Source organism: Haliaeetus leucocephalus, unplaced genomic scaffold (assembly GCF_000737465.1).
Source record: "Haliaeetus leucocephalus isolate CR32 unplaced genomic scaffold, Haliaeetus_leucocephalus-4.0 Scaffold751, whole genome shotgun sequence".
NCBI lineage: Eukaryota > Metazoa > Chordata > Aves > Accipitriformes > Accipitridae > Haliaeetus > Haliaeetus leucocephalus.
This window is the reverse complement of record NW_010973187.1, coordinates 18,778,871-18,797,842: the sequence shown is the minus strand read 5'-3', so window position 1 is coordinate 18,797,842 and position 18,972 is coordinate 18,778,871. Positions and strand designations below refer to the sequence as shown.

At 49.5% G+C, this 18,972-nt stretch overlaps 1 protein-coding gene across 1 annotated transcript; it reads right to left on the bottom strand.

Annotated features, from left to right (window-relative positions):
* Positions 1–6,218: 6,218 nt before the first annotated feature.
* On the bottom strand, positions 6,219–18,272 carry LOC104840289 (collagen alpha-1(XIV) chain-like). The gene is made up of 10 exons (XM_010581113.1): positions 18,206–18,272; positions 14,638–14,818; positions 14,023–14,182; positions 12,384–12,477; positions 11,117–11,290; positions 9,969–10,129; positions 8,692–8,821; positions 7,104–7,220; positions 6,388–6,543; positions 6,219–6,255 (listed from the first exon to the last, which is right to left on the bottom strand). Exons 1-10 carry the CDS (start codon positions 18,270–18,272, stop codon positions 6,245–6,247), a joined length of 1,251 nt encoding a protein of 416 aa, XP_010579415.1. The 3' UTR covers positions 6,219–6,244.
* Between the last annotated feature and the right edge of the window lie 700 nt (positions 18,273–18,972).

The following is an 18,972-nucleotide window of genomic DNA, read 5'->3' as shown; positions in this document are numbered from 1 at the left end:
GCTCAGTTACAGGGCTTCAACCTGCCCCTGTAGACATTCCGGTCCCCATCTACCCCGATCATCTGTGGGAAAAGGAATGACCTGAGCTGAACTCCTATTTCCTGGGGTTCCTTGTGCTCTGTCCTCATACCACACCTGACTAAGAGACCAGGTTGCATACCATTAAATGGCACCCAGGATATCTTATAGTGAGTTACGCCAGGAAGCCTCCTCCAAGACAGCTTCAAACTATTCACTCCAGTGTCAGTAATCCTCAGATCTTGGATGGTCTGGATGGGGTTGGAGTCTGCAAAAGATGCTGCAAAAATGAACCAGGATAAGATGTCTGAAGTAACAGCTCAAGTTACACAGCACCAGGTTGCCTACCTATGCCAAACCTGTTTAACAAGCCAGAAGGATGTGTCCACTCCTAGCCATGGGAACAGCCATGGATTATTGCTACCAGCCATGAAGGCTGTTCATGTCACTCCACCATGAACATACAATGCACAAGACCATGAATCCAGCCTTTGCATCCCAACACAGAGGGTTGTTCTACCAGGACATACCTGTGCGGTGAGTCAGAGTCACCTCTGGCCCCTCAGTCTTGCTGAAGACAGCCCGAACGCTGACTTTATACAGAGTGTTGGGCAGCAAGTGGTCAATCCGGTAAGCCAACACTCTACTGCCCAGGTACTGAGTCTTGGCAACTTGTTTTTCTGTAAGAAAAGGGATACTTCAGAGCCTGTAGCTCACCAGTGAGGCTGGTGGCATCTCCTTCAAAGGAAACAGGCATTCCTTGCTGTACTATTGTTTTGGAGCTTTGGGGATTATCTTCATAAATAGAAGAGCATGACTACAAAGAGAGAAGGATCCATCACCCATGGGTGCAGGCTGAGGACCCCATTTCTCAATAGTGAGATCTCTTTCCTACCCCAGGCAGTAGATCAGGAGTTTGGAAAGGTGCTTCCCATGGCTGTGGCCACAGACATGAGTCTGTGCCAGGAATGAGCATGTCCACCCTGTCTCTGCTTACCTTTGCCTGCTCCCACAGGGCTCCAGGTGACTTTGAATTTGGTGGCAGCTGCTGTGGCACTCCACGCCATAGACAGGCTTGTGCTGGTGTAGGACATCACCTTGAAATTGGAGACGTAGCCAAGAGGAGCTGCAAGGTGAGGACAGCTTTAGACAGTGCCCTGACTACTGTCCAACAGGGCTCCTCATTGGCAGTATAATGAGGCCAAAATTATATAAAAGGGTTAAAAGCAGTATCTTTGCTTATCCTCAGTGTCTCATCATCCTCACCTGGAGAGACGCCAGTTTGTACTGCTTGAGGACTGGGCTGTGCTTGTACACCCTACTTCCCTTAGCACCAAGGAGCATATTCTGCTCTAGATCCAGGTGGGAGCACCTCTGCAAGCCCAGGGCAGGCAGTACAGGGATCCAGGGAGTCATGAGATCCAGATCCCAGTGCCCCCACACTGCCTGCAGGGTGAAACATCCACCCAGAGCTCCCACAGGTGCTGAACATCAGTGTTGGCCTGTGCTCTTCTTCACAAGGGTCAGCCCAATATCTCCATACTGTATTCCAGGGTTGCTAGTCACCTTCTGCCACTTTTAAACCTCTCCAAGGATACACCTGGTACTGTGCAAATCTTGCCTCTGTGTTCAGATCATCACACTCAGCATTGCTGCCTTCCCTCCCGCAAGATGCAGCAACCCAGAACTTTGACACAGAGGGACAAGCTCTGGCCATCAACTAGACCACCATCCTTCCCTATTTTACATGAAGAATTTGCATCTGCTGCCTCTTGTCTGGGCAACCTGATCTTCCAGCACAGCTCTTTGGAGTCTCCCCTTCTTTGAGGCAGGGGACAGCCCTTGTCACCAGGCAGAAAGGACCACATTAGGATGTTCCTCTCCCTATGGCTCCCTACAGCAGAATTTACCTAGGTCTTGTCTCTTTTCCAGCTGGCCTCTTTGACAATATTGAAGACGTTGGCCATTGGTCTGGATTTCGGGATGCCTGGAAGCTCAGTGAGCAGTTTGGGCAGTTCATATCTGAAGCTGTGCCCAAGCCTACAGCACACGAATAGATCCACTGCAGCATACATTGACTCCAGTTTGCACCTGAAGACTCCCAGGCAGAAAACCTAGAGCCTTTGGGATTCACGGTCTCACCCACCAGGCACAGCAGGTTGGTAGGGCAGAGGACCACCACCACCATGGTGCCCCTGACATGAGAGGAAGATGATGGGAGTGGTGTGCAAGAGGTACAGTGTAAGGCCTTTGTAGGGATACACGAGGTTGAACCAGATACGCAAGGGCTGTGTGCTGTGGTAGCCGCTTGAACGTCCTGCCTGTACTCACATGTCCTGGCTGAGGTCGTGATCCCTGGTCCCTCCACCGAGCCAAAGAGCACATAGAGGGAAATCACGTACTCGGTGTCATGGGCCAGGTTGCGGAGCTGGTAGGCTGTGATCGACTTGTTGAGGGCCAGCTGGCGAGGTCGGTCTTTGCCAAAGAACTCTTTGGAAGACAGAAAATAAAATAGAAGAAGATAAACACTGAAGAATCTGGAAAGCAGCTCTGTTGCATACTCAAAGACACCATGTTTTCCCCCACAGTCCATCTCCGACCCAACTGAACCTCTGTTATAGGACACCCATGTGTGCACTGGGGCAAGAGAGAGTTTTTCTATGGTTATTTATTTGGGAATTCGAATGACTAAAGGATCCAAACCAGGTGAGAGGAACCGAAGGAACCAAACTAGCTCTCACATCCAGGGCTCACAGTAAGGTGGGCATGTGCTCTGTAGAGCATCTGCAGGGAGTTGCAAAGCCCCTGTGCTAGATGACCTGCACCCCCATCTTCCCTGAGGACCAGACACGGTGGTGTGTGTAGGATTCTTGCTCTATGTGTTGGGCTGGGGTCAGGCTGAATGTGGTTGCTCCAGGGACCCTGCTTGCTGGCATTGTGGGTCAGATCCAGGAATAATTTCTGGTTTTGGTTCATACCCTGGAGTTGTGGGAGAGGCTGCTCAGAGCAGTTAATGAGCTGGACCTGCCCCTACACCACCATCCCTGAGGTTCCCAGTGCCTTATCTCCTACAGAAGGACGTGGAGGTGATGCAGGCTGGAGGAGAGCAGGATCTTACCTGGTGTAGGACCCCAAGCCACTCGGTACCCGGTGGCCCCAGCAACCGAGTCCCAGGAGACCAGAGCGCTGTTGATGGATATCTCACTCACTTTCAGCATCTGGACGGTGCTCGATGCCACTGCAAGAGAGCAGAGTTGCCCGGTTGCATCAAGTTCCCAAAACCTTCTAAAACTGACTCCCCAAAACTGTAATGACCCAGACTGCTTTCTGCACCAGATGACAGGCGGGGGGGGACTGACTACAAATGACACCAGCACAGCCTGACCCCCATCCGTGTCTGCTTGGGCTGGCTCCCACCCCTGCCGCAGGGCACTCACCCGTCCTTGCTTTTCCACGCACCACCGGCCCCTCGACATCCCCGAAGATAGGGTTGATGGTGATGGTGTACTCTGTGCCAGGCTGCAGCCCCTGGATCATGTAGTAGCTGTAAGTGTTACTGAGGTTCACATCCTGGACGCTGCCCTCTGCAAAGGGAAATGGTGTCTGGCTCCCTCGGGTCAGACCAAGGAGGACCACCCTCCTTGGGTCTCCTTGCCTGGGAGGGCGGCGGGCAATCACGCAAACAACCACTTGAGAACCACACAGTGCGTCAGATTGAATGGCATTTCATCCTCCTGGCTTGCATGTGTGCTGGCAAGGTCCTCGAGCAGAAGACAGTAGGGGTAGGGCTTAGTGCAACCAAGCACAAACCTTGGTTGAGGGGCTAATGTATATGCAGGTAGAAATAAACCACAGCTGCTCAGGCATTCCTCAGTGATCACCAATAGATCAAGGCAACTCAGGGCTTTGCAGGCCAAAGAAAATAAATCAGATAACAACACACAAACGGCCACATATGTCTGCGAGCAGTCCCCTAAGAGGGTCCGCACTCTGCCCAGCCCTGGGTGACTTGGTGCTGGAATCATCTTGCCTTCCCTGCAGGACACTGGAGCCAACTGATGCCACAAAAGATATTTTCTCATTCCTGTATCCTTGTTGTGGACTAGAAACTGCTCAGCTAAACCTCTCGGCACGGCAGGAGAAGAGTTAAAACCTAATCCCTGGGGATTACAGCCCATTTCAGAGGGGCAGAGAGGTGCAGGCAGCAGCAGTACGTTGGGGTTTTGGGAGAGAAGCTGCCATTTGCAGTTTGGTCACTGGAGGGTGCCATGTCCCCGTCTTCTGCTCCACCAGCACCCTGAACCCCATCCCCCTTTTCCCACCCCACGCCACGGACTTTCCACATCAGCCCTTCGTTTATGTTTATCTGTTCTCCGCCTTAGAAGTCAGAGAAGAAAAAACAAACCCCTCCAGTGCTTGGGACAGCTGCACAGGGAAGGACAGAAGGTGTCTGGATCCCAATGCCACCGCATCCATACTGCATGGCCCCGGAATGGGATGGAGCGTGGGAAGAGGACCCCGCAGCGAGGGTGGGCTGCCCCTTGGGATTTCGCCACCCCTAGATTTGGGGTGAACTGGTACCAGGTGAAAGAGCTGCTGGGAAAGAGCAAATCCGGAGTGGAGGTGATGTGCCCTTGCCGCTTCATCTGAGGATGTCCCGCACTGGCCCCTCAAGAAGGGGTGTCCCCATTCCAAAGATGTGGCAGGCTGGGCACATGTGTGCTCCATTTCTAGCTGGGGTATTGAGCAAGGACTGGGTAAACAGCTGAGTTTTGGGGTGTGCCATGATTTTTTTCCGGAGAGACATTGATTAGAAAGCAATAAAAGCAGTTTTATATCTTCCCTGTAAAGATTTTTCTCTTCTGATGACCTCTGGAGCAGTTCTCCAACTAACCCCCCCACCTCCCCTGGTGGGAGATGTCTCCTTATTTCACAACCAGGGGAGCTGAGCCAGAGGAGAGTGTGCTATTTATTCAAAGCCTGTGATGAAGCCCAGGTGTCCTGACATCCCATCTCATCTTTGAACTGTAGAAACATCCATCTCCCAAGGCCAAATTACACCATCAAACCTGAATTTCTAACTTCTGCTCCCCCACACCAGCATGAAAATATGTTTGGATTCAGGGCAGGGGAGAGGCTCCAGCTGCAAATGCAGATCTGTCTTCAAACACCAAAATTTGTCTGAGAATGAGGATGCATTATGGGACGCTGGGAGATGAAGCCAGGTCTTGGCACTGCAGAGAGAAAAGCAACAAGCACAGGCACTTCCAGTCTGTAACGTGGTAGTGCCTGTCACCCCAAAAAGGGGGTAACCCCAGATGGTCTGGGGCTGTGGATACAGCTCTGCATGGAGTACTTCACCAGCTTCTCTCCAGCTATTAACCCTTTCCAGAACTACTCAAGTCCAGTAAATCCAGCACTAAGACCAGGTTAACAAGGCTGGATACCCGTCAGCCTGCTTTATGCAGAGCCAGAGCAGATATTTTTGCATCCATGGCAGAGTTTACCATCACGGCCCACGGTATGGCTCTCTCTTGCAAGCTGCTGATTTATCCCCATGTACAGAAAACCACTACTGAGACAGACCCCCAAAAACCTGGTTCCCTCCAGCTTCTTGTTGCATGGCTGGACACAGAAGGTGTCGGTGCACCCAACATCTGGGGACCTCACAGCTCCTGTCTCTGCATCTCCCTGCTCACTGATGCATGCACCCCATTCCTGAGTCTCTACCTGCTGATGTCCAGGTCAGCCTGTACCCCGTTGCTCCCCGGACAGGGCTCCACCTTGCCTGAACCGTGTCGGTGGTTTCGTTCTGCAGCAAGATGCTTTTCACAGGCAGGAGCTTCACTGGAAGGGGGACAGGGAATAAAACTTTTAGAGCACCCACTTGCCAGGGAGGACTTTGCTGGCTGCCCTCCCTGCACCACTGTTCTTCCAGCCCATCTGTCAGAAGGAGAGAGATTTCCAAGGGCTTCTGCCATGCCGGACAGGCTGAAGGCATCTCATAAAAGCAGGGGTGAAAACCACCAAATCTGTGACCATTGCTTTCCAGGACCAATGCCTCTAATGCACCAGCCTCGCTTGCCTTATGCAGTGTGGGTGCAAAACAGGAGGGCAAGCGAGGCTCTGGCAGATCTCCCACCCTTCCTCCCGAGCAGCATGATGGTGTTCGAGGGTGTCCATGTCCATGCGTGTCATGGGGGAAGAGCATGGCTCAAGGTTGGAGTTAGGAAGGACCTGTTGAACGCTGTCCCTTTGATGGCCATGTTGCTGCAGCACCCACCAACTGTGAGGTGCTCATCAACAGCAAAGAGTATGAACACAGCACCCAGGGCAAGAAGGGACCAGCCACAGAGTCAAACCTCTTACATGTTCTCCCCACAGCAGCCACAGGCTGGCTTGGCCCCTGGGGGTACACCGTGTAGATGCTGATGTTGTATTCTCTGTCCTCCTGCAAGTTATCCAGCACATGGGAAGAGACGTCACCCCGCAGAATCTGCTCGTAGGTCATTCCTGGTCTGTTGGCTGCAAAATCAAGGAGAAGAGTGATGGTGATGCCTTCCCACTGCCTGTCTACATCCCATGGTGGTGTCTTCACAACACGGTAAAGAGCATGCATAGCAGCTGGTTCAAGTGCATGGCTGAAGTCCCCCAACCCATGTGATATTGCTGAGAGTTATGTCTGTAGCTAAGGCTTGACACATCCATGCTGTCCCAACCCTCCAGATCACACAGAGGTGAGCGTGAAACATACTGAAAGCTTGAACTCACCCCACATCCACACCAAAGCAGGCACGTGAGTATGAAAAACATCCAAGGTAGGTCTGGACGTGACAGTGCAAATGAGTACAAGGCATCCACAGCATCATCCCCATCTTGCTCTTCAAAAGAAAGTCCTTCAAAGGACTCTCCTCCTCTGTCCTGGAGGAACCACACTGTCTGGAAGAGGCTAACCTGGCCTCCTTCCAGAGTAATGCCATTACTGTGGTGCATTGTTCCTTTGACAAAATGGCACCTTTCCTGTCCTTGGGTCACTGCTCCTTTTAAAGCAAATTCCAAGAACAATTAATAAAATCTGAACTCACCTCTGGGGATGTAGACCTTGTAGCCCTTCAGTTTGCCCAGTGGAGGTGTCCAAGCCACCTTCAAGCTAAAAAGTCCTTCTTCTACCACACGGAAATTAGTGACTGGAGGCACAGGTGCTTTGGGGTACAAAAATATTGCAGAAATTGATGTGACAGTGCTGTAATAAAGCGCCATGGCAAAGACCCTTGGAAAATCTTTTATCTTCAAGGACAAAGAGACACACAGGTGAGCAGCACCAGTTCTCCCTATTCTCTCAGCTGAATCCTCAAAATCAACCACCCCTACTCTACCAAACCCGTGTCTGGTTGAAAAGTGAGCTGAAACCCCCCAAAGCAGAGTGCTTGCGGGCTTCCTCTTTGAATGGCGTTGGGAACTGTGAAATATCTAGCCACAAAGCATTTCCTCCTGAGCAGAGAAAACTCTGCAGTGGTTTCATGCAGACTGAGCAACGACACATGAATCAAACGCTACTTGCGCCTATGGATGCAACTCTTGCAAAGAGGAGCCCATTTTGATCCAGCCAGCCATGGCAGACAGATTTATAGCTTCTGCCTCTGGCTTCATGTTGGGGATAATAAGAAAAGAGATCAAATGACTTTATTTCCACCTATAAAGACATTCCATCTTATTCCTGGCAAGTATATATGAATCAACCTCATTGAGGTGCTTTATTTATTCATCCTGTCCAAGATCTTCCCTCAAGAAGACAAACAATTTAAGATATTGCAGGGGGTGGGGAAGAAACAAAAGACAAGGAAGAAAGGAATAATTCGTTTCAAAAGCCCTTGGGCAAAGCAGACTTGGCGCTTCATGTAAGACAGGGAGGGAAGCAGAATTAGTGCACACCTTAAACTCTTGAAACCTCTTTAAAGAAGTGCAGAGACTTCTGCGACAAAACCTGCTCCATCCGTCACATCTGACCCAGTGTCTTGCACTCCAGCATGTGGCCAAGAGTGAATTTGCTCCTTTGTTTCCAAGAACCTTGCCATTACAGCCAGCCATGTGACAGCAAAGGAATTTGGCATGGCAGATCGCAATCCAGAGGAAGCCTAGATCATTGCATGGGACCAGAAATCACTACTTGGGGCATTTCCTAAAGGCCATGATCATACCATCTTGGTGTTCACCTTGAGTGAAATGAAGCCCGAAGTGCATGCATAGTGCCAACACAAACCTTTTGGACCACCCACTTCTGAAACAAGGTGTTTAGAATATACATCTCTCCATAAAACTCATGTCTGTGTTTCTCAACCCATGGCCTCCAAAAGCTTTCTCATCCCAGGTACATGAGTGTTACATTAACTGAATCCCAGCCTTGATTCGTTAAATCTTGCTGGTTATTAAATCAGATGATGTGATCTGTCCAGCAGGCTGCACCCTCTGCTTTCAAGTGGGTTAACCACAGCGGTTACTCTGCACCCACTCACAACCTTGCACCCCACACCATGGACATTTGCAGAGATGTTCCTCCTACCCATTTCTACCCATCTATCCCTCACTCCTCACATGTATGGTTTTGAGGTGGGTTTTTTCCTGTGCCCACACAGACGAGGAACACATGGGGATGACTGTAGGAGAGACACTCACTTGTTTTTCCCTTGACAGCTGCTGACTCCCCAAGGACATCTGCATAGACGGCCCTCACCGTGAAGACATACTTAGTGTTGGGTTTCAGATCAGTCACCAGCACGGTGCTCTTGTCACCATCCACCACAATCTGTCGCACAGAGGACAAAGGACATCGTTACACCTCTATGACAGTAGAAGACCCCCATGTTAGCAACAGGTTAGGAGCACAAGGCTTCACATCTGATGCAAAGTGACTTCCATGAGCAGGAGCCTCTTAAAACGCACTAACTCAGAACATTGCGTTCCTCAATTGATATCCAGGTTCACACTGGACCTAGCACTGACACAGGACAGTGCCAAGGGTGGGTTTCATGGGATAGACCAGAAAAAACTCCATGAAGACAAAAGCATGCATAAGGGTGAGGGTGGTCCCCAATCCCCTTGAAGAAAATGGAGGAAAAGCAACCATCTTTGACAAAGAAAGTTTCTTTTAAGCTCTTAGAGGGAGATTTCAGTGTAACCTGAGGGCAAGAGAGGTGGAGATATAGCTTCTGTTTTCACTAGGTTCTTATGAGATTCTGAAGCAGCCAAGGATGATCATTCTTGTTAAATACAATCTTAATAATTAATACAATTAATAATCTTAACCTTAATAATTTATGCTTTCATAGCTTAGTTCTATTATTAGAAATCAAAGCTTTTAGGCATACATCTTCTATCCTTCAATCTTGCTCTCAAACTTTGTGCAGTGACCAAGCTGAACCGAAGCGAGCTGGCACACATGGCAGCATCCCTCACACAAGGACTTGGCAAATCCAAAACCAAAACACACGGAGATCTTACCAAGATGAACAATCTTGGCAGCAAGAGAAACACGGGATGCTGCTGGGGAAGCTGGATGTGTTTATTGGAGAGGATCACAGAGGTAAGGAGAGAAAGGAGTGCTTCCCATTGACCTGTTCCTATCAGTCCCAATGGAGTTTGTGCCAGTTCATGCCATATCCTTCTTCCACCCTACCTTCCCCACCATCACTCCCAGAAACTCCATCTCACCACAACAGCAATGACAAAATTAGCATGAGCAATCAACACACCTGCAAATCCAATGGTCTATCTATAGACCTTCAGTTCAAGCTTCAGGATTTTATGCCAATGCACTGGGCTGTGACCGGGATGGCTGAGGGACATGGTGCCATCTCCTAACCAGGCTGTGCCATCAGCAGCCTCAGCGGAGGATGAACCCCAAACACCGGGAGCTGCAAGTGGTACTCTGCAAAACGGGAACGCAACTCTACCTGCCGCTGGTCCTCCGAAATCAGCTGCCCTGAAGGCAGCAAGGGATGCAGATGGACATGGTACCCTGTCACCCTCCCTGTAGCTGGCATCCACGTGAGTCGCAGCGAGCTGTGGCTGTGCTCACTGACATACAAATCCCGGGGGCCGATGATCTTCTCAGCTGCAAAAAGAGAAAGGAAAAGCCTTTGGTTTGGACGTGATGGCACCAGTGCTGGATGTGTGCAGGCTGTTCATTGATGGAGTCAACATATTCAATGCAGAGAAAGCCTTGGGTATAGATGGCACTCAGACTGAAAGCGCGGGACCCACTGGGATCTGTTTCCAGGCCAGAGCCACACAAGCAGGTTTTGTTTTGGCAAATTGCTTGACAGCACAAGAAGGAAAACCAAAGTGGTTCTGGCTAAATTTTCCCTGTGAACACCTGCTTAATGCATAGGGCATCAGCTCCTTCCTGCCCTTCTTGCTGCCACCAGAGAATATTTGGCCAGAAAGCTTGAACTCTCCATGAAATATCACAGAAAGGCCTGAAGTGCTGCAGAACCACAGAGAAACCAAAAAAAAGACCCTCTAATGACTGGGATGAAGTTCCCCCAAGCTCTGGCCCAAACTTTTAACTCATCTCCTCATGAGTTTGTGTGCCAAGAGCAGTGCAGGAGTTCACTGCCCCCACCTCTGGATTTGCTGCATCAGTATCTGTTTATGGAGAGATCTAGATGTCTTTGGAAATCTCTTTGGCTGCTCTTAGCACCTTCTGCAAGGAATGAAGTTCCTCCTGAGACCCTGAGCTGTGCTGCTGGTGTTCACCATGAGAGGTCCATCATGAAAGCCCCCAAGGGGCAGAAACGCTGCCACAGCCCATTGCTGCTCCTTTTGTTTGAACCAGCAGCAAGACTTTGGGGATCCGGTGCCACCAGACAAACCATGGAGACACAGACACAAGCAAAATGCACAGGACCACTGCCCCCAAGCAACAGATGCTCCATGAGCTGGCTGCTCCTCTAGGGTCATCCAACCCCTAAAACTCCCTTGTGATGAACAGAGGGGATGTGGGAGGTCCACCTCCATGGTGTGGCTGGCACATCCAGGGACTGGGAAGGAGCTGGTTCGAGCAGGTGGAAAGCAGGATAAAGCGAGAGCCCTGACGCACCTTGCACAGTCTGTTTGACGGGTCGTGGTGGCTCTGAGGCAGTGAAACAGAGCCTTCGAGAGAGTTTGGGGGCCAAGTTGTGGAGCAAGTGGAAATCTTCAATGTAAAGCACATGCTCTGCAGCAGGCTCTGAAGCTATTTTGTTCAGTTCATTCTTGTCAGCGTCCTTAATCCCTAGAAGAAGGAAAGAAGAGGAAAGGAGGACATCAAACACCATCCCTGGGGCAGGCCACGTATTGGCAAAGGCTGTCGAGAGCAAGCGGGAGCAATGTGCTGGCCTTTGAGCTTTACATCAGCTTTGCAGTCATGCCGCCCATGATGAAGGATGAAACAAGGCATGGGGACTCGAGCTGGATGGGCACTGGTGAAGCAGATGAAGCAATCAAGAAAAAGAGGTCGAGGTTTTCTCCAGAGGCACGCTAGAGACTGACACAGGGGATTCGGCTGCTAATGGGCTGAGAGGTGGAAAGCTCTCTTGGGGTGGAGAGTGAAAACAAGTAGGGTAGGATCTGGCTTTATCCTTCCCATTGGATACAGAGACATTTCTGCCCTTCTGATGGATGAGCAGGCAACGGGACTTTGGGAGGCTGTGTGAAAATTGTAGGGTTTTCCTGTGGTTGAATTAAAAAAAGGGAGGTACGCCCCACACACACACCAAACCAACCCTCCGTAATTTTCACCTCACATTTGTCCAAATCAGCTTGGTTGCTCTCTATAACGAAACACCACCACCATCATCCCCTTCTTCTCCCGTGAAATGTTTGGTGAAGGGAAGGATCTGACTTGTAATAAATGGCTGTATTTAGCTCTTGGGGGCACAGAGGTGCTGAAACTTTTCCTTGCCCATGGAATTATTCTGATGGACATTTTTAACGTAGCTGAAGTCAGTCTCTGAACCCCATTAAGAGAAAGCTTCAAAAGTGAAAACATTTCATTTTTGAAAATGTCACATCAAAACATTTTGACTTTTATGGAACTATTTATTGAACTCCTCCTGAATTCACAAGTAGTTTTGACAGATGCAAAACCGCAGGTTTCCACTGAATAAATCAGCTATCGACAGCAACAAAAAATACCCAAGCACAGCACAGATGCGATTTTCCCGTACTTGCAGTAGTTGCTAGTAGCTAAGCCTGGGGATGGGTGCAGTTTTTAGAGGAGGGGGGTGTTGTGTGTCGGGAATATTCCCCAGCGCATAGACTGTGTCTTGGTGCACGCACAGTATTTAGCGGTAATGCTCCATGTAATTTAGCGTGTCCATACGTACCTACAGCAAACACTGTCACCCCCCCATCCTGCAGGACCCGGGCTTCGTCTTCAACTGAGTCACCGGATTTCCCATCCGTGATCAAAACAACTACCTACAAGAATTGGTGTAAAGAGAATGAAAGAGCACAACATGAGAGGTCACAGAGACAGTTGCAGGATTTTCACACTGACAAGTCAGACCTTGGATGAAGTCTCTCCAAAGGGATGGGCACTTGAAAATAAATCCTTCGATAACTCACACCTCTGGGGTAACTCACATGAAATCAGCTCTCGTGAGCATGAGCTGGGAAGGAAGCAGAGCATAAATGCTGCTGCTCATGTCAGCATCTTCTCTGCATGTCTCCTCCTGCCCAGCTGTGTCTCACCTCTGCTTGGGACAGTAACTCTGAGTCCAGAAAAAGATTAATGCCAGCACAGAGAGAGGATTCACCCCTACAAGTCCACAAGAGCAGGTCTTAAAGGAGGACTCAGCTGCACCCTGGACAACACACTTGGCCACTGGCACTCGGATGGTATTATTGGGTGGTAAGAAACTCTCTCGGCCACAGCCTGGTTTAAATGACAGCCAACTCAGCAACTCCAGACCTTTCAAGCTTTTTGGGCAGTCCCATGTCAGATCACATAGCAGGAGATATGGCTGGCGCATCGATGATATAATGAAGACAAACCCTGCTGCAATACCTTTAAGTAGGCAGTTGAGGTGGTTAAAAAATCCCACCCGTATCATCATGTTCTCCCCCCAGCTCCGTGACCCAAAACGGGTCTCATTGACCACGTTGATCACACCACACTGATAGCGTGGATCACACAGACTGCATTCGGCATGCAGGATCTCAGAGCAAAAGAGAAGGTGCAGCGCCGAGCTGCAAATGTGGGAGGCCCATGGGAGGTGAAAGCTGGCTGTGGAAGTTTGAGACTTAATGCATGGGGTGTATCTACTCCCCACGCAGCTGCCCCCTTCTTGATTTCAAGGCTATCTACCATCAGAACAGAGCAGTGTGAACTGTTCCATGCAGCCTGCAAAGCAAACTAGAATGCAGCTCCTTCTCTTTAGCATCCTCAGCACCCCTTAGAAATTATGAACAAAATAATTTAAAAAAAAAAAAAAAGAGCTGAAGAAACCAAGGACCCAGAACTGATGTCTGAAAGGTAAAGACACTGCAACATGTCTGCTTTTTGAGCAAGATGATAAGTGTGCTGCCACTCTTTGTAACCAGGGTGGATCGGTGCAGACTATTAGCAACAGCTACGTGCACCGATGTCACAACTTGTCTCCTGGTCCTTATCATGCCCTGAGCCTGCTCAGTTAGCTTATGCAGCAAGTGCCCCAAATTTGGTACTCATCTGGAGGCATTTAAGACCAGAATGCTGGTCCCTCTGCAATCCATGGGGAAACATGAGCATTTTACAAAAGTCAGTCAGTCCTTTGAAAATCTGGAGGTGCCTGCTTCCTTCTATCACCAATAAAGTGACCTGAAGCTGAATGAGGTCCTAAATGCGGTACCTCGATTCCAAGCTAAAATTCAGATGGGATAAATAAAAAGCAAATGGCTCCTTCATGCCTTCAGGTGAAGAAGTTAGAGGTCTGATCCCTACTGAGGATGACACCAGGGGAGTCATCACAGAAGGTCACTTACCTTTGCTGCATCTTCTCGCAGCGTGTCCAGGCGAGACATGGCATGAGCCGCAAACGCCAGGGCTGACCCTGTTCTTAAGCTGCCGCCTTTGAGGGAGAGATCCTGAATTGCCACCAGCATTTCTTCGATGGTCACGTAATCCGTGAGCTCAATACTCATCCTGGGAATGAGAAATGGGGGACTATGGGTGAATAAGGAGCAAGAAAACATGGCTGTTACAGCAAGGGTGCACTGATAATAGTAAAGACCAGCAATAATGTTGACATTTAGCTGCTTGCACTAGGCTTGTATGTAGGCAAGAAGTCCTCTTCACAGTGGCCAAGGGAGTCCAGGGTATGAGCCCCAGAGCCCTGTTACCATAAAACACTGTCTAAAATTGGATGGCAGGGAATTTCTTGTGGCTGCATTAAATACCAGCCTCCCTGCCCTGAAAGAGTTCCCCATGGACGAGCACCTCTAGACTCTGGTGACAATGCTGGGGGTTGCTCTTGCTCTGCTCTTGTAATGGTTCAGCAGAGCAGCAAGAGGTCTTTAACCATGGGGACATGGTTGCCCATCTAGAGCCAGAGGGCTGTAGAAACCTGGGTGCTGGTGGTACAGGATGGATTGACCCACCTTGGTTTCTCCCCGTAGAGTGCCACAGCCAGCCGGATGCCTCCTTTGCCCATCACCACGTTCTCAAAGGAACGGGCCATGCTGCTGATGAAGTCCTTGACCAGCCGGGAGCTCTCCTTCCCTGCGCCCTGGGACTGCCCCACGAGGAACAAAATGTCAGCCACCTCCGCCGTCCTGCATGCTGAGGGAGAAGAGGAGCAGGAAGGCTCATTCCACACCATGCAACGAGCCAGCCAGGAGATAAACCCCTCCGAGCCATGTGAAGCCCCGAGATATTGCAGCTAAGGAATATGGCTTAGGCCCAACGAAGTGGGTAATCAACAGGCTGCTTTGTTCTCTTTAATTTCCTCCTAAATCTCCATCTTGCTGTTCTCACCCAGGGGAATTTTCTCATTTGAAGCACAAACACTGAGACCCAGCACCATCAAGTCATGCAGGTCTGTAGGACACGCTGGAAGCAAAGGGATGCCTGGCGGTTTCGCACGCCCAGAGGCAGACATTGACACCTGAGCCATGCACAACTCAAATCTGGGAATGTGGCAGCTCTGCCATCCCACCAACCATCCCGGGCTTCTTACATCAGGGTCTCCAGAGCCAATGTGAGACACCCATGCTTTGCCAGCCCTAAAACAACCAACTCTTCCAGTCTTGCATGGAGAGAGCTCAGGACACTCTGTGCATTCAGCTCTGGAAGGCTCCCCTCTTCCCAAGCTGCCAGTGGCCCCAAGCGTGAAAAGTATCTTGTGCAAAGAATGAACAATTTGAGCTTTTTTTTTTGTCCAAGCCAGAGGTATCTGATGACAGCTGGCAGGGAAGGGACAGGTGTACAGGGAAATTTGTTTAACAAACATCAAGGCATATTTCCCTTTACAATGTTCAGTCTCAATTTAATTTAATTTTCTTTAGGTATCCAATAAATATATTTTATGGACAGAAATCTGATGACTTTTAGGGATGCTTAAATTAATGAAGGCTCCACAAGGAATGTTCAAAATGTATATTTTCTTTGGTGTTTCTCTCCCTTGCAGATAGATGCTGATTTATTACTGTAGGGCTGCTAAAAAGTAGACTGTGCTGACTGCTGGAGGAAGGCTTTTTTTTATCTTGCTCACCAGGACTGGGCTCAACCTCTTCACATTTTTTTTTTCATTTTGTGTCTCTGGTGCTTTGGACTTTACCCAGCCACTGCCTTGACTTTCAGCTGCAGGTCTGGAGACCCAACTCACACCCAACCAGGCTGCAGCATTTGTTCCAGTTTGCTGGGGAGATGTGCTAGGCGGGTTTCTCATGCTTCTGCTGCAAATGGAAAGCCTGTGTTAGTTCAACTTCTTCAATTTACCTGACTTTTTACCCCATTTCTATAAGCAGGATCCTCAAAGGGCTTGGAAAGATGCAGGTTTTGTGCTCTCCTTCATTGCTGTGTCCCTGATCAATCCCCTTTGGCCCCACAGCAGGACAGAGGATCATTTGCAGGCTGTGGATGGATGGCAGTCCAAGGGTCTTTGTTACCCAAGGCTTTTGGTTTCTTCATCTTTCTTTGTACCTCCTGACACTGAGCTCTTCGTGACTTAACAGTTTTTCCAGCAGAAAAATAATGACTGGCTCTTTTTAGTTTTACTCGTACCCAGCTGGGAATATAAAGCATTTTCCCTTGACAAAAATGGGAGACAATTATTTCAATTTTCCTTCCTAGAGCTCTCTGTTGAGATCTCCTTTCCTTTCTCAACCCTCCGTAAGTGATTTTCAGCTGAGATGTCAGGGGTGTCTTGGAGGCATCTCGGCTGCTAACAGCAGATCATCATAAGCTCTTTTTCCAGCTGCTGCTTCTATTTTGGGATCTACGCCTTTTCCCTAGCTTGGGCCTCGATGTCCCCGTTCCCCCAGAAGGACTTGGAGGGAAGGCAATGCCAGTCCTTGGCTCCAACCTCAGCACTGGTGGAAATCATTCGACAGCTTCCCAGGGTAACCACAACCTGTATTACCACGAGAAAATCCCAACAAAGGTTCAACAAGATGGAGAGGACAATCCGCCAGCCCTCCCCAAATCACCCACCTCTTGGAGCTACTCAAGGCAGTGCAGACAGCTTTTCCTGGGAGACCTGCATTTTTGGCCCTGAGCTGGAAAATGTGCTGAAAATGCCATTGGTATCACAGGGACCTTTGCTACCTACCTCTCCACATCCCAAATCCCCAGAGAGCCTCCTCCGTCCGTGCCTGGCCCCTGGGAGTCTTGCTTACCCTGCACAATGCTCCTGCCTTCATTTGCATCCAGGGATAACGAGGAGAAAGACAACAAGAAAGAACTCCATGGGATTAAAAAGGGCAGGATGGTGTCCCTTTCTCTATAAAGGGGCAACCAGAGCCCATTCTGCGAGATGCTGAGCCAGGATCTCAGCACCTTTCCTGAGTGGCCCAACTTGGCAATGAAACCCAAGAGCGTTTGCTGCTCGGATCAGGTACCTGAAGCTGTCATTGGAAACATGTGATATTAAACATATTTGGATTGGTACCTTCTTGAGAAAATACCAACACAGACAGCTATATTAATCACAGGGGGATATGATTTTATTTGAAATTTTCCATGCACCTCCAAAATTACCACGTTTCATCAATCACAGGTTTGCCAGAGACATCTGTAAATGTTGATTTATTGCACTGTTCCCAGCTTTGAATTAAATAGCATTATAGTCAAGTATATTGGCTTAATTGACGGACAGGAACTTAATCAAGTTAATTTTGTAGCTGATGCCAAAGCCTCCATTAACTCCTTGTTGAATTTACTGGATTTAGTCCAAGTGAATTTACACCTTCAAAGCCTGGGGGCTTGTTGCTGCAGAACAATTTGAAGAGGGAGGACCCACTGCCTCATACCCAGCCCCATGGCCGTCCTGAGAGCTCTGGATCAGCTCTGTAGGATGCTCACAAGGAGCCTCCCCCTTCTGCAGGACCCAGAGACTAGAGACATGCCGTGGATCATGCTGTAACTCCATGAGGCTCTTCTCTGGGGTCCTTTTGTCTCCTGCCCTTCCTCCCCAGAAGCTCTTTGTGGGCTTGCACAGGCAACAGGGAGCCAGGGAGGAGGTGAGCCCCAGGGCCATCTTGACTTTCTAAACAGCAGCAGGAGGCTTCAAGGCTCCCTGGAGGTCTTTTCTCTCATATCCTCTGTGTGGTGGCTTGTACCAGGTCTTGGAGATCAGAAGAGGAATCAAGAGGGGACACGTTTTCCCTTTCTCCCTGCTTTCCTCTGGAGCAGCTGAGGTGGAACAGTATTAGAGGCAGGACACTGAGCAGAGCCCTGAATTCCCCCTAAAACCTAGTGCAGCAAGTCAGGTCCTGCCTGCCTGCCTTTTGGAGCCAGCTGAGCTGCTCTGTTAGCCGGATGATCCCAACCTAAAAGGTCCCTATGCAGAAGTTAACGGCATGAGCACTACAGCTCCACTGTGACACCATCTGTATATGTATCCATGACATTAGCAGAAACATCTGCTTGGAAAAGGTCTTTTTTTCCCTGATGTGTCTCAGTATCACCCCCAGCTGCTGCATTCATGGTAGCCCACTTGTCACATACCTTCATGAACGGCCACAGCTTTGCACTGCACTACAGCCACTGCCAGGGCAAGGATCTGGGCATACATTTTCCTTTTCCTTGGGAAGAAGGTCCTTCGTGGTTCCTGCAGTCAGCACACAGCCTGGAGAGTCATTCATCTGCAGGAGAAAAGAGGCTTTAACACATGCCGTCTGAGTATGATGCTCCCACCTGTCTACAGTGGCAAGGGAAGCTTTTCTCCAGCTACAAAGGCTCATCTTGGCTTAGGCAATTGGCACTAAAGTCTATAAACCTACTAATTCCTTCATCTCTTTGTGGGTATTGGCTACAGGGGAGAGCTCAGCTTTACTCCCCCAGCACCCTTCCCTAACAGCACCCTTCCCTAACAGCACCCTTCCCTAACAGCACCCTTCCCTAACAGCACCCTTCTGCAGGCAACAACAAGCTTAGGCAATTAAGCCTAAATGTGAATATTAGTGGTGTGATTAAAGAGGGAAGCACCTGCTGCCTCAATTACACAGGGAGGAAAGATCACTAGAAGATCACTGCAGACAGCAATCACCTGCACCCAAGTCTTTATTAGCCCGTTTTGTGACTAACCTTCAGGTTCCTAAATCCAGGATTAACTGCCTTGCATTTGCTGCCCTTGGAGGTCCAGCCCACCATCACAGAGCAGCTCGAAGGGGGCTGAAAGCTCTTGTTACTTCCTATGGATGGTTTAGTAACTTCCCCCAAATTGCTACAGAAGTCTTCCTCTGTGAAGCAGGGACTTCTCTCTAGGAAGCAAC

What these genes read in the sequence shown, in the direction of transcription:
- LOC104840289 (XM_010581113.1), bottom strand. Translation starts at nt 18,272, where the DNA reads ATGTATGCCCAGATCCTTGCCCTGGCAGTGGCTGTAGTGCAGTGCAAA. An exon ending in AGCTGTGGCCGTTCATGAAG is followed by an intron (nt 14,819 to 18,205) that starts GTATGTGACAAG and finishes CTTCTCCCTCAG; the next exon opens with CATGCAGGACGGCGGAGGTG. An exon ending in TTTCGGAGGACCAGCGGCAG is followed by an intron (nt 8,822 to 9,968) that starts GTAGAGTTGCGT and finishes TCTGTGCGACAG; the next exon opens with ATTGTGGTGGATGGTGACAA.